This window comes from Lissotriton helveticus, chromosome 2_1, assembly GCF_964261635.1.
Source record: "Lissotriton helveticus chromosome 2_1, aLisHel1.1, whole genome shotgun sequence".
NCBI classification, from domain to species: Eukaryota; Metazoa; Chordata; class Amphibia; order Caudata; family Salamandridae; genus Lissotriton; species Lissotriton helveticus.
The window spans coordinates 2,075,508,541-2,075,523,181 of record NC_136059.1 but is presented as its reverse complement, the minus strand read 5'-3'; the positions used below and the strand labels follow the sequence as shown (position 1 = coordinate 2,075,523,181).

At 43.9% G+C, this 14,641-nt stretch overlaps 1 protein-coding gene across 8 annotated transcripts in view; it reads right to left on the bottom strand.

The window, feature by feature from the left end:
- The window catches only part of PALLD (palladin, cytoskeletal associated protein), a 1,062,357-nt gene that overhangs the window by 11,521 nt on the left and 1,036,195 nt on the right, over window positions 1-14,641 (bottom strand). For all 8 annotated transcript variants that reach the window (XM_078677029.1, XM_078677030.1, XM_078677035.1 and 5 more), the window contains one exon: window positions 12,537-12,744. In XM_078677029.1, the coding sequence (XP_078533155.1) occupies window positions 12,537-12,744 (208 nt within the window). The remainder of the gene's footprint in view (window positions 1-12,536; window positions 12,745-14,641) is intronic.

Below are 14,641 nucleotides of genomic sequence, written 5' to 3'. Positions count from 1 at the left end.
CACCTGACGCAACTGTAGTGATACAAAAGAATGCCCACAAAAAATCAAAGTTTTCTTGTAGGAACGTGGGATAGCCAATTTGCCATGCCAGGTAACCAGAGAGGTCTTTGTTAAAGGTGAAGGTGTTCTTCTGTAAGCAGAAGGCCAGTACCTACTGTGTCACTTCATCAATATTTCTGTACTGTGCTGATCAAGTGGCCGGCGCATTTCTTGTAGCTTTTGTTTTGTCAATGTTGCTGATGGATATACATAGGCTTTCCTCATAGTTTGGGGCCAGTACAGAATATTTATCCTTTTGCATGTCCTGTCATTCGAGAAGGGTGTTTTTGGTATCATCTGAATATATACTGGAAGACCTTTGATTAACTCCTGGAAATGAGAGTCAATCTTTTCCCTCAGAATGGAGCAAATGGTGTCAATTCCAGAGATAATGGGTTGCCTGGAGGGTGGGAATCCACATTTGAGAAGTAAGTTTTGATGGTAAAGAGTAAGTGATCCTGGGAAATTCAATATGTATTTCAATTCTTCTTCTAATCTGAGGAGATCCCGTAGATACCAGTTATTAAGTTTATATTTGAGTTCTTGTTGTATTTCTTTAATGAGATTATATGTCAGTTTTCTGAATCTGCCTCTTAGGACATCTTACACCACTGGCCCACTTCCCTACTTTCCTTAAAGGTTGAAGTATGTAAAAATAGTGGTTTGTGCCTATATATTCTATGAATCCAACGTTAACAAGAAAATATATTCTTTTCCTCTAGGTGTTCCTGCTCACATTTCAGCTGTGATCCCTTGCAGTAACACGTTGCACATTTGTCAATTGTGAAGCACTTCTATTTATTTTGAAGGAAGTTATATATCAAATGAGATGTCTACAGAAAAATATAGGGGGGCAGATTTACGAGTTCTGGCGCATCTCTGCAAATTAGAAGGGATGCGCCAGAACAGATGCGACACGCAATTCCCTCCCTGTGCCACCACAGATGCGTCGCATTTACAATGCGGCTCAAGGATAGGGCGATGCGTGTCGCATGCGTGTCGCATCCTGTGGCGTAAGGGTGGCACATTGCTGGAGTCGTGTCGCAAGTGCGACGCGGCTCCTGCAATGCTCAGGGGCGCCCTATGCCTAACATGCTGCCTCCTTACGCCTGCTTCAATCAGGTGCGGGGTTTCGACGCAGCATGGACGTAAAAGTGACTCCCACACGAAACCTCACGCAGGTCTCATGTGGCGCAGGGCTTCAACGTGACGCATCTCGCTAGATGCGTCAAATTGTAAATAAGGCGCAACATGGCGCATGGTTTACGTCACTGTTGCATCACAGAAGTGACGCAACGACGGCGTAACTGTGGCACATGGGGCTTGTAAATCTGCCCCAGGGTTTTTAAAAAACAAATTAATTGAAGAAAGATAGATCCACATGAAATATTCATCAGACTCTTTCCCAAGCACTTAAAAATGTTTAAAAAAAATATTTAAAATATGTTTCTGTAGAGTTGTATTTTTTGTTGTAAGCAATTTCCGGCTCATGTTTCTTTCTCTTACCTACCAGCTTACCCTTTCTCCGCCTTCCTTATTCACAAATACCCTCTTTCTCTAAACGTGTTTGTGTCAGTTTCCTTTGTTTTCTTTCTTGTTCCTTACAAAGTGCTTGGATTCCCTTTCTAGCGTACTTAACAAATATGGTAGCAAAAAATGAAGGTCGTGTTGGAATGTGTCTGCACGCTGTGCATGTTTTGCATGCCATTCGCCAAGCATTAACCGGGCTGCGGAGGGCTGTAAATTCCACTCCAGAAATGTAACAATGAAAACCCAGTGGGCCTTTGATGAGAAATGGCGACTGGTTTCGCAAGGCCCTCTAATGCAACACAGAACTCTTACTGTAGGTTTTCATCGCCCATCTATTGGCTGACGCATCACACTGAACAATGTCTGTGCCAACAGTATGTTTCTCTACAAACAGTTGGACATAGTACCGTTTTCTTGTAAATTAATCTCTCCTTCATTCTAATTATTTGTGGTGTGTTTTAGAGAAACATCGCTCACAGGCAAAGGGTCCGGCCGGGCCCTAAAACCAAAGCATAAGCCAAGCCATTACAATATTGTTATCTGAATCACACAAAGCACGCCATTGAAAAATATGATAAAGATGTTAAAATACACATTCGTGTTTCAATTTGTTTTTTTCAGATACAGCATTTATTGAACCTCCCATGCCATGACGTTGGCATTAGTGAACCGAGAGACAAGATAAGTCTTTCATGTGCAATCTGTTTATGGCCGTTGTTGTATATGGAGCATCATTATATTCTATTATACCACAAACGAGTGAGGGTTTTGTGTAGTGGATATTAGGCACTGAATTACTTCAGGGTGTTCTCCAAGTTGACGATCAAGCCTTTTTCAAGCAAGCTGTTTGCTAGGATCCCAAAATGCAGTTAAGTGGGGAAGCTGAGATTTGAACCCTGGTTACACATTTAACAGCAAAGGACAAAGGTTTGTGTTTAATTCTTCCAGAGGCTACATTAGAACACAGTTTTATAAATATATGTATCGCATGTTAAAAAACGTAGGGGCATATTTACAAGCACCTATTGCCACTGGAACCTCACTTATTTACAAAGTGGCATTAAGCCACTTAACATGGCTTAACGCTGCATGGTAAATAAGGCACCCTTTCACGCTATACTCAGCATGAAAGGGGTGGGCAATGGGTGTTGTGGTGAGTGTTCCGCTGCAACACCCATTCATTTTGACGCTTCCCCATATTTACAAGGGTGGCGCAAATATGGGGCCGCGCTAAATTTAAGACCAGGGAAAACCTGTTCTTAACTTGGAGAAATACTGTATTTCTACTCATCTTTGCTGTTTCTATGTGTACTGCATTGTGCAGCACACAAACAACAAAACACCATGTATGATTGTTTATGTGCATAAAGGTGTCCCTTCCTGCACATTAAACAATTGTTTTAAAAATGGAGAGTTGCAACTTCGATGTGTGCTGCACAAAGCAGCACACATAGAGGTAACAAACGGCCAATTATGATTGTTCAGGTGAGGGAAGGAACACCTTCCTGCACAACAATAATTCCCACAATGTAGCACCCTTGCACTATGGTCAAGAGTGCCTGCGTTGGCGCTAGGCAGCTAAATTTAACACCAGCGCAGGGAGAAATGCAGGGCTGCGATGTATTGTTATAAATACAGTGCCGCCCTGTGTTTCTAAAGTGAGGACACTTTAGTTTTAATTATGCCCAAAGTCTTGCTTAGAAAAAAGTACAAATTTAAGTGGAATGGAAGGCAGGGCTCCTCTCTTTGTAATATATGTATATCGCTGGCTTCTCCTGCCATCAGTGTGTGATTGCAGGAAGGGGTCAACACCTTAATGAAGGAAATTATATAGATTTGAAAAAGAAGAGGTTTCAAAGATGCCGCAAAGTTTGTTCTCTGCTTACAATCCTTCAATGATACAACATGTGAAATGCAGCTCGGTTTTACAAACTTTTTAAATCAAAAAATGTAAAATCAGATAAATAAGACAAGCACTCTTTCATATTTTATGTATGTCCTCAGCTGTCCTGCATTTGTCTTTCAAAACCTTCATTAGCGAGTGAAAGGGGCAGTGCCTACGATGTTTAGCCAAGCCCACTTTGGCTTTGACTAAAGTCAGGCATAAGCCAGAATTTTCTCAGAAGTCAGGCTCAAATATGTTTGGCCACTGTTTAATTTGTAAAAGAATTAATCCTGGTGCCCAAACCTCTGCTCAGAAGCCCACAGCTGGTGCTATTAAATGTCTGAGCACTGAATGTGGCATTTTGAATCCACTCGATGCCTCTTCATTTCTGCCTTGCAGGTTTCTGGTTTCTCCCTTTGTGTTGTTTTTTTCCATCTTTCTATTTCCCCTGTGTTTGTTTTTCCATCTTTTGTTCTTGATCAATATTTGATGAGGAAAAACAAATGCCTATCCCCAAAAATTAGTGTCTGTGGATCTCATTGGCAAACACCAGCTCAAATTAAGCATTGCGCATGGCTCACCAACCGTATACAGGTTTTCTGCACTCAGGGGCAGATGTACTTGCAGTTCACGCAATGCAGGGCAGAAAACAAAGTTGCTGGGTTGTGTGAAAGGGAGACAGCAGAAACATGCCATATCAAATGGAGCCTTTCTGCTGTCTCCTAGCGCTGGCTTATTGTGTGCTGCCTAGTGCCAACTCAGGCACCCTTATGTCATGGTGCAAGGGTGCCTGTTACAGGCAGGATTGTTTTTGAGCAGGAAGTAGTACCTTTGTGCACAAAAACAATCCATAAAGGCATTTCCTCTTTTATGTGTGCTGCATCATGCACCACACATAGAAACAGGAAGTAACGAGGAGAATATTTCTCCTTGTCATGCCTGGTTCTGGGAGGCATATCATTTTGACTCATTTCTAGGTGTACACATTTTGTAAATCTGGCAATGCGCCTAAATCCATGGGTAGATGCATGGGGACGCCCATGCTCTGCCCATGGAATAACACCCTAATGCAAAGAAACACAAGGCAGGGCTATGTGCAGCCTTGCATTACTCTTTGGGAAAAATCCCATGCAAAGGCACGCAAATCAGATGTGCATGGCTTTGCAAATCAGAAATAAAATTTTGTGTGGTGGCTGCGCCTAAAAGTGGCATATCCATCACGCAAAATGCTAGTAAATTTTTACTGCAGTGCATTGTAGATTAGGCCTGCTGCCCCTTGTCTCTTGTGTTTGCAGCAATTACATTTTCAGCCAGCTGAATATCATGGAGCAGTTACGTTCTGTTAAAAATATGTATAAAGTGCACTTGGAGGCTAGAACGAAAAATCTGGAACCACCAAGTTTATTCTTCTTAAAGGAGGGAATAGTGAGAAGATTCAGGTAAGAAGACCTCAAGTTGGGTGAGTACTTTTGGATATGGGAGGAGATAAACTCTTGATCGTTAACATCAAATAGATTTAAAAAGGATGCATCCAGTTTTAAAAGTCATTCGCTGTTTTACTAACAGTTAGTGCATTTTTCTTATCAGGGGGTGATGTGGTACTTCCTTTGTTGTGGATAGATTAATTTGGTGGCCTGCATTTGTGCCAGTTGTAGTCTCCAGGTGAGACTTTCAGAAAGACCTAGGTAAAGTCAATTCACATAGTCTATCCGCGAGATGCCGAATGACAGGATGGCCTGGATTACAGCTTCAGGGGTAAAGAATTTACCAATTTTTCAAATTTTCCAAAGCTGAAAAAAGCAGGACAAAATTACTGCCCCTACTTGAAGCTTCATGGAAAAGTTGTTGTCAACGAGGACTCTAAGACTCTTAACTGAGTTCTTAGGCTGGGGAGGAGGGTACCCATTGTAACTGGACGGAATGTGGAGTTCCATAGGTCATGTGTGCTGCTAGCTAAGACAATCTGCATCTTCTTGGAGTTTAATTTAAGTTGATTATTATTCATCTGATCAGGGATGAACAGCATCATCGGGTTTTGGAAGGTCATTTTGGATTCTAGTGAGTTATAGATATCAGAAAGTAATTGCATATTGTCTGCGTAGTTGTAAATTCACAACTTCATTTTTTTCAGGGAGTGCACCATGGGACGTATATGCAAATTACAAAGGTGGGGGAGAAAGAGGACCCTTGGGGTATGCCACAGGTAAGTTGGACCTTGGCAGAGCCTAAAAGAGATAAGCAGACTGTCTGAGAAAGGTCCTTAAAAAAGGAGACAATCCAAACAAGCGTAGTGCCCCGTAGACCTGCAGCTCTGACACGATCCATCAAAAGCTCATGATCGACCATGTCGAATGTCGCAGAGAGGTCAAGGAGCACCAGCACCTGAGTGTTGCCCTTATCACCTTCTTCCCTCATATCATCCACAACTGAGAGGATCACAGCTTCGGTAGAATGGGCTGGCCGGAAACCCGCTTGATGGGGATCAAGAAAGTGGGTTTCCTCGAGGAAAGAGCATAAACAACTAGCAACACATGTTTCCAAAACTTTCGATTAACAGAGAAGCAGAGAGACAGGGTGAAAGTTCTTCAACATATATGGGTTGTCATCTGCTTTTTCTAATAGCGGAACCTCTATCACTACCGTGAAAGGGCTAGGAACCAAACCATAGCTTAGAGAATCATTGAGTAGGGACAGAGCAGGGTCAAGGAAGAGAGAGAAAACATGTTTTAGCACTTTCACAGGGCAAGTGTCAGAAGGGGTGCCCGCCTTCACTTTTGTCACCAGGTCCGTGAGATGCACCTTGCTGATAGTAGGTGGCTCAGAGAGGAAATTTGGATTCTTATCACTAGTGAGTATTTTCCCAGAGTGGGTGGACTTTGAGGGATGCTGTATTTAATTACTTTAATCTTATCAACGAAGAATGAATTAAGTTCTTCATAAAAGGATTGGGTAGGATGGTTGTTGCAGTCACCGTTGCAGTTGTTCAAGGCGAGAGCTTGTCTCCACTAGCTCTGTTTTTGGGCAGATCATCTCATTGGCCACTGAGGCTTTAAAGCTTTTAACAGTTTTATTGGCCTGGTCCTGCCTTGAAAGGATATTTTGGTGGTTTGCAGCATCTTTTTCTTTAATATATTGTCCAACGTAGTGTACTGTTGTAAGAAATTAGGTTGGTTGACTGGGGTGTGAGCCCTGGTCAAGCAGTAATCGCAACCCTTGTCAAGGTGAGGCACAAGCCAACCCTAAATTAACAAGTTAATTAACAAAGAGGATCCCACACCATGTTAGAAATATAGAACTTTCTTTAATAAATAAAAGAAAACTAAAATGATAATAATCCACTCAGTTTAATTGGAGAGATGCAATTTTAAAGGTTTTAGTGAAAATAGCTCCAAAAGAGCACAAAGGGCACACTGTGGATATCTGGCCGTGCCAGATAAGGACAAAGTCACAAGTTCAGGGTAATCACAATGGAGCGTGGGCCGGCTTCAGAGATGCAATTAGGCCCGCTGAACAAAGTACCTTAAATCGTGGTTTGCAGAGCACTGCAAGAATCTGCTTCGAGTGATCTGTCGGTTCCAAGATGTTGCAAAGCTTCGATGTAAAGGCCTGTGTCGTCATCGAGGATCCTGTCGACGGGGCTTGTGATGCAGAGTCCGGCGTCGAGGATGCAGGGCTCAGTCGGGATGATATGTCAGTTTCGAGGAGCTGTGAGGCTGCGATGTGGAGTCCGGTGGCATCTTTGAGGCTGCCGTTGACGAGGGATATGAGGGCCTCCACTGAGAATGCGTTGCACAGTGGTAGTTACGATGAGACTTTGGAGACGATACAGGTCTCTGCGATGGGTCCAATCTTCCCAGCAGGGCAATGCATCAGTTCTGCGTGGGTTTCTGCTGCGCAGCAGAGGAGATGCATCAGTACAGTAGGTTTCAAAGGGGCTGGCAGAGCACCATAAGCCCACTTCGAAGGGTCCAGTACTGGGATGACACCACTTAGCATGGTATACTCACAGACTACAGAGTCAAGGTGCAGGAGCAAGGTTGTTGGAAGCCTGTTGGGTCCCCGAGGTTTCAGATCAGGAGGCAAGTCAACTAGCCCTTGGAGTCACTCTGGGTTCTGGGTTCAAGAGATGCAGGTCCAGACCTTCTCACCCAAGCAAGAAGGCATCATATCAGCACATCAGGGCAACATTTCTTCAGAGCAGCAATCCAGATGAGTGGCCGTTCTTTCAGCACTACAACAGTACTTCTTCCTGGAAGAGTATCCACAGGTCCAGAATTATACTGAAGTGGTGATGTCTGAGGGTCAGTATGCATAGCCAGTTGTGCCTCTGAAGTGGAGAGAAGCTTCTAGAGGCATGCCCTTGAAGGTCACAGATGCCCTGCCATCCTGGCCCTGGCTCCAGACAAACTACACAGGTATACAGCCCTTTGTTTGGAGACAGGAAACAGCCTATTCAAGTGTAAGTGGGGCTGGACCCAGCTCCTTCCTCCATCCTGCCACTGATGGCCCATCCAGTCACAGTCAACCTCCCCATTGTGTGTGGTTGTCTAGAAGAACACACAAAGCCCAAATGGCAACCACACCCAGACATATGACACAGGCTACATGCACCAACTGACTAAGGCAAGAAAATGCCAACTTCTCTAAAAGTAGAAAAAACATGTGGTGAAGAATATGATGCAAAAGTCAGCAACAAGGATCATAAACGAATATATTGACTACAAAGAGTACTGTGGAATACCTGGTTGAATATTACATATTGGATGGAGTTGTTTCCGCTTTCAGCAGTGCGACAGTAAAAGAGCGCACGTACAGGGCTCTGTTTTTTGTAAACTTTCTTAAAGGGCCATTTTCAAAATTGTAATTTAAAATCTGAACACCATGAGGTAGGATTTTTTCATTACACTTCCATGTGAACAACTGTTAGCAAAGTCGGAATAACTATGGATTTCAAACACAAACTTCCAATATGGAAGACTGCAAGAACATTTTGTTAATTTTAATTGACTGCCTTTTTAATCTCTATTTGAGTCAATATAAAAAAAATCCTCCAGAACCAGACATGGGCTATTTTCACACACACTCCCTCTCCCACTGATATCCTATGAGCACCAGGGCAACCAATAGGACCTATAATGCTGATGGACAGTAGCGCCTGCTACCCACTCGGGTTGTGGGCAGACGGGTAGGGGGCTGAAACTTCTTTTTAAACCGCTTACCTGTGATGGTCGGCCGGCCGCCGCCTTTCCTCTATCCGCTTCTTCCTGCTCCAGTCCTGCAGCAGGATACAGGAAGCAGAAGGAAGCACCTGTTTCCCAGGCTCCCGATAGCCAATCACAGTGCTGCAGAGCCATGTTCTCCATGCAGGCTGTAATGCAGCCTGCATGGAGAATATGGGAAGTGCGCATGACTGCTTTGGGGGCCGGACGAGGGCTAACCAAATAGTCATGTGCACTTAGGAGTGGGCAAATCACTCTTCCCCAGCTCTTCTGCCTTCGGAGCAGCCCCGCCTGCCTAGAAAGCTGCTGTAGCAGAAAGCTGCCACAGCAGAAGGAAACATAAAATTATAATAACGCAAGTTATTATAATTTTATGTTTCCTGCTGCGGTGCAGTGGGGCAACGCTTCTCCACCTCAGCGAAGGGGCAGCCTCTGCTGATGTAACATATTTTTCATAGCAACCTGTGAATAAGGCAGCTCTGCAGTACCAACAGTCTGCATTTAGTTAGGTTCCTAAAGCAAAATCTCCCAGAAGTTGATGCCAGCCTCTTCACAGACTCAAAACACTATTCTGTGACTAGCGGACTCTCCAGAATTCAATAAAAGGCAGCATATCTGTACTTCCTATAACCTGTCATTTAAAATAGTACTGTTAACGCCCACACTTTACTAAAAAATATTCAGAATTACCCCAAATGCAAAACATCTCTCTACAGTAGTTAGAATTTATAAATGTAGAGGGCTCTCCCCGTTAGTACTGTAACTGAATTATAATTATGAAATGTTTTCTCACAAGCCGATCTTCTCCGGAAGGTCATTGAACAGTAGAATATGTACCTCAGTGCCTCATTCCTGCCACTTCCAACTGGGAGGTGCAGCCTTACAATCACAGGGGTGTAACTATCATTAATGCAGAAGGTGAGCGCCATACTGAACGACATTATGGCTGTACTTTACTACTCAAAACGGGCCCATGTTCGTTGTTTTCCTAAAGGCCTTCTTTGGCCCCCTTGCTGCGCCGTAGCACTTTTGAAAGTAGGCGGCTCGGTTTAGGATCTTGACATCCTCGAATTCTGCACAGTTTAAACACTCACTGCATGCACAAAACGGGAGGAGTCCGAGTGCTTTCGGGCCTTATTTAGTCATCTTTCTCCCCAGAAGAGATCTCGCTTCCTCGCTGGCATTAAATCTTGTTAATGGTTGTTGATTGCAGGCCGGCCTTTGCACTAATCGCTCCCCCCACTCAAGTTTACCCGGGGCTCGAGGCACGGAAGTGCTGCGCGCGCCGCTGGCGTGAGCGGGCCTTCCGCTGCCTGCAGCCCTGCGCGGCGCGCGCCATGGAGCCCCTCTCCACACAAACCGCGGCACACATGGAGAGCTCGTCAGCCCTCGCCGCAAACAGACACGGAGCCGACGGGCTGACATGCCTCCCAACCACCTCCTGAGCCTGTCTAGCCAAAAACGGGTCTGAGGTGACGCGCGCCGCAGGGGAGTCTGTTTCCGCGCTGTCAGCAGTCTGTACAGAGGGGGCACATCAATCAGGTGGCTATAAATAGACCTCGTGCTCCCTTCTGATGCCCGGGTGTCTGGAGTGTCCACTCACGGGGGTGTGGAAGGTCCCACCAAAGAAAGACCACTGCAGAGGTAGGTACACACAGCCCAGCTACTGCTTAGCGAGTTAGTCTTTCCACCATCACTCCGCAAGGGCCAATAATATTCTTATACATTTCCATCAGACATTTCATTAAGACTGAGTTGTTTGAAGTTGAGCTGCACTCTCCTATGGCCCCATTACAAGTTTGTCGTTAATCCAGAATCTACAGGCAAAATATGGTTTATGAATACAGCGGTACTCGCCTGAGCATTTAATCTACTTAAAACAGGCAAGATGGCTGACTGAAATGGGGAATAACGGAAATCAGCATGGAAGCACCAATTCTTGTATGCAACTCAACATTCCCGGTGCGAACCTCAGGAATGCTGCACTGCAACAGTCCCTCTTCCTGTGTGCTCCGTACCGGGTCGCTCTCGAATCAAGCCACAAGAGAATCTAAGGCTCCACCTGAGACGTTTTTTTGCACCTGGGCACTATACACTGCCCCTCTCTGTTTACAAGTGTATGTTTTTGGGTTCACTTAGATTCTGCATTAGAAATTATCGTGTTGGGGAGGAATGAACTGGTTGAGGTTGGTCTTTACTGGATTATGACATTGATGTGCTTCAGTATCTATTTTCTGAATAACTACCAAGTGTAGTGCTGCAACTCAGTTGAGGAAAGTGTGTAAAACATATTCTATGTAGCACCTGACGTCCCTCAGCATAAAGATCATTGGGTACCTGCTCACCAGCAACAACTCCTCAGTCCTCACCCTTGCTGTGCCATGGTGCTGAAGATCCAGGCCAGTCCCTGATCTGCGTGTGATACCCATCTTTCCTGTACAGTTGGTGTTGCACCGGCAATTAATGCAGAATCACCCTTAGATTCCCGGCAGTGACAGGGCGCACATCACCTTCACTAGATCAGACTTTTCTGGTCTGATCTTGAGTAGTGTATGTAGGGGGCACTGACAGATCTTCCCCTCGACCCACCAGCACCTGGGGCTGTCCCAAGAGACACCATTCACTTTTTGCCTCCCTACCACCTGGCAGAGACAGTTCTGCCTGCTGCTTCTGCTGACACCAGGCAGAAATGCAAAGGCAAACGGCAAAATGTACTTTCTATGGTTTTCTTTCCTATTTAAATTTAGATTTTTTTCTCTAACTATTAATTAGCATTGTCTGCCCTAGTATGCATTGCAAAAAGGTTTTCCACCATTTTAAAACTACACAACAAGATTAATTTTCTACTTCTTTGCTGAGCTTACATAATAATGAATATCTCAAACACATTTTCTTAACGTTTAAAATATGTAAGGTGAAACTAGGTTAGATGAATATCAGTTTGCTCTGTTTCTTATTATGAAATCGAATGGATATTGCCCCCCCCAAAATTTTTTATTCCATATTATGCTACAAACACAATTGAGGCAAAAGAACAATTGGCGCAGAATTGCACAAGTGCAAAATGTATGTGAACTGGCCACAGGCCTTTAAAAAAATAGGCTCTGAAGCTGCAATCCCTTCCTCTCCTGGGAGGTTATTCCACATTGGATCTGTCTGCACCATAAAATTGTTTTCCCTGACAGTGTATACATGCAACCATGGTCCGTGCAGGTAAGAGCGGTGGGGTGGAGGGGCTAGCTAAAGGGTAATATCAAGCGACGATGCTGAGGGAAAATTAATTATTTATTTAATTTTCCCTCTGCATCGTGCATCCAAATCCCCCCTTACCCGACCCCACAGCCCCACCGCTGTTACCTGCACGGACCGCGGTTGTACACATATTTTCCCTTCCAGCCCTACTTGCTTTCTATATTGTTTTGGGGTTGGACAGACTCTGTACTAAATCCAACTCCCACATATCCACCTCGTCATGCTCATCATTTTTCATCTAGGTCTCCTTTTTCCAAGTGAAAGCACTACTTTCCTCACTACTTAATCCTTTCATCATGACTCCAACCTTCTGTTCCTTTATTTAGCTTTACTATCTCGTCTTTGAACCTTTTCAGTTTTAAATATAAACATCTACATGTAACTTCAACAGACCTTCATAAAGTAGTAAAGTTGCTTCTCTAGCTCTACTTTTCGAGTTGTAACAGTGCGTTGCTTTGAGCCGGCAGTGTAAGACTGTGCTCTCATGTTCAGCTGGTTGTCCTGCCCAAGGGCGCTCCAAGAGCCTCTTCTTGGCTTAACCTCTCAAGAATCAACCTGTTTAGGCTCTACAACTTCTCAATTTCCCCACAGCATTGTGTAAGGTGACTTACCGGCAACAATCAGCTCCAGGCTAAACGAGTTTTGGCCAGCGCGGTTGGTGGCTACACAGGTGTAGATGCCAGCATCTCGGCCCGTCACCGGCTCTATTATCAATGAGTGGACGCCGTTCTCGCGCACCAGCATTTTGTGGGAGCTGTCAGGGCGGACTGGCCTTCCATTCAGCTGCCAGCTTAAATCAGGAGTTGGCAGTCCACTGACCTGAAATACAAAGAATGGGGGGTCATGAAGACACAGGTCCAACAGCAAGAACGCAGCGCTCAAGATTTAGGGCCAGATGTAGGTAAATTTTATTTTACCACCTCTTAAATACCGCATCATACCGACTCGGTATTTAAGAAGTGGTAAAATAAAAGTACCGAGATGTAGGTAAATACAGATGTGCATTTACCGATTCGGAAACAATCGGTATTTACCGATGCGGTAAATACCGACCGGTAAATGCCTACCTACATCTGGCCCTTAGTGTTCAGCAATGGAAGAGATGGACACAGTAATCAATTTCCGTCATCAACATGACTTTTTTATCCTTTGAACTGTATTCCAGTTTGCTCAGGTTGAGCTTTACACCAGCTCCACACAAACAGTTGGCTTCTAAAATGCGCCCTTTACTGTATGCACCCAACTCCCAGCTATCTGTGAACAGACCCATGTGTCATTTCCTGCAATGTGTTTTTGGATTGCTGAAATTCCTTGCAGATGCACATAGGTATGCATAGCTGCATTATGTTCTGCAGTTTTATACGTTCGTATATAGCATGCATTTAGTCGTTAGTATGGCCTTGCCGCACTGATGGATGGCATTTAGGTATCATACTATAGGATGGTGTCTAGTAGACCGCACTATATGATCTTAATTTTTAGTATTGACTTTGGCATCGGAATAAAATAGGAATGAGTCAGTCCAAGCTAGATTTAAATCACAAAATATAGTGTTTCCGAGCAAGAATCGTCTAACTTCCAGATATTATTTACAAAATGAAACCAATGAGAACATGAACTATGTCACCAGCAGGTCGTTCACCCGAGAAAAGTTTAACCTTCAGAGAATGAGGATTTCATGTTTGCTGACCTGTGAGTGAATGAGTGAGTGGGTGAGGTGTTTACCATCATTGGCATTGCTGTCTTCTGCAGCATCAGCACAAGAATGGAACACCAAGTTGAGATAGCTGTATGCTGCAGCTGTGCATGGTAGTTGCCATCTTACTATGCATCAGTAGAACCACAGTGTCATCTCACATGGGTGCACACTAAGGGCACGATGCACAAAGCTTTTTCCCTCTTTAAATGTGTTCTATGTAAAGGGAATGTTTAAAAATTCAACATCAAAAGGCAGCCAATTTTGTCTAAACATGTGTTGCAGAAATGATTTTTCTGCAGATGTCTCTTTTTCATTAGTAGGGTCTAGATGTTTGCTCGTGGGAGTGTCCAGGGGAGGGTCTTGGGATGTTCAAGTAATGTAATGCAAATGATTTGAGTAATCACAGACACAACTTTATGGATGTTCACATCCAATGTTAATTTCTTTCACTCAGTTCTCTTATCTACTAATAAAGGAACTTGTAAAAACAATCCTCAAAAGTGAAAATGCTAAAAAAAAAAAGCGTCCCATTTTCGAATGTAGGTGTGAAGACTTTACAGGGATACATGTTTCCATGTGAAGGAAAAAAATGTACATTTCCAAAATTTTCAAACCCTTCTCATGTAGATTTTTCTACACCATATCCCCTCAAAGCACACTCGTGAATACAGGTATATGCCAGGAATGTTATAAAAAGAATAATTTTCTATTACTTACAATGGGTAGTTTTAGGGACATTGTATAGTGCATTGTGTAGGCATACACCTAGTCTTTCTGAGAGTTATCATTTTTGGGATAAGCACGCCCAAAGTTTTTGGAATTAAGTGTGACACTCACAATATCTAAATGCTCGGATGTAGGGTTCTTCTATCCCCTATATGTCCTTATCACACAGACCTAACTTTCAAGCTGGTTAACCGAAAGCCGTAGTTCACGAGACAACAGTGCCTTACCGTAACATCCATACCATAACGTCTTCCATGGAACAATACAAGATAACCAAGGTTTACTGCTGCC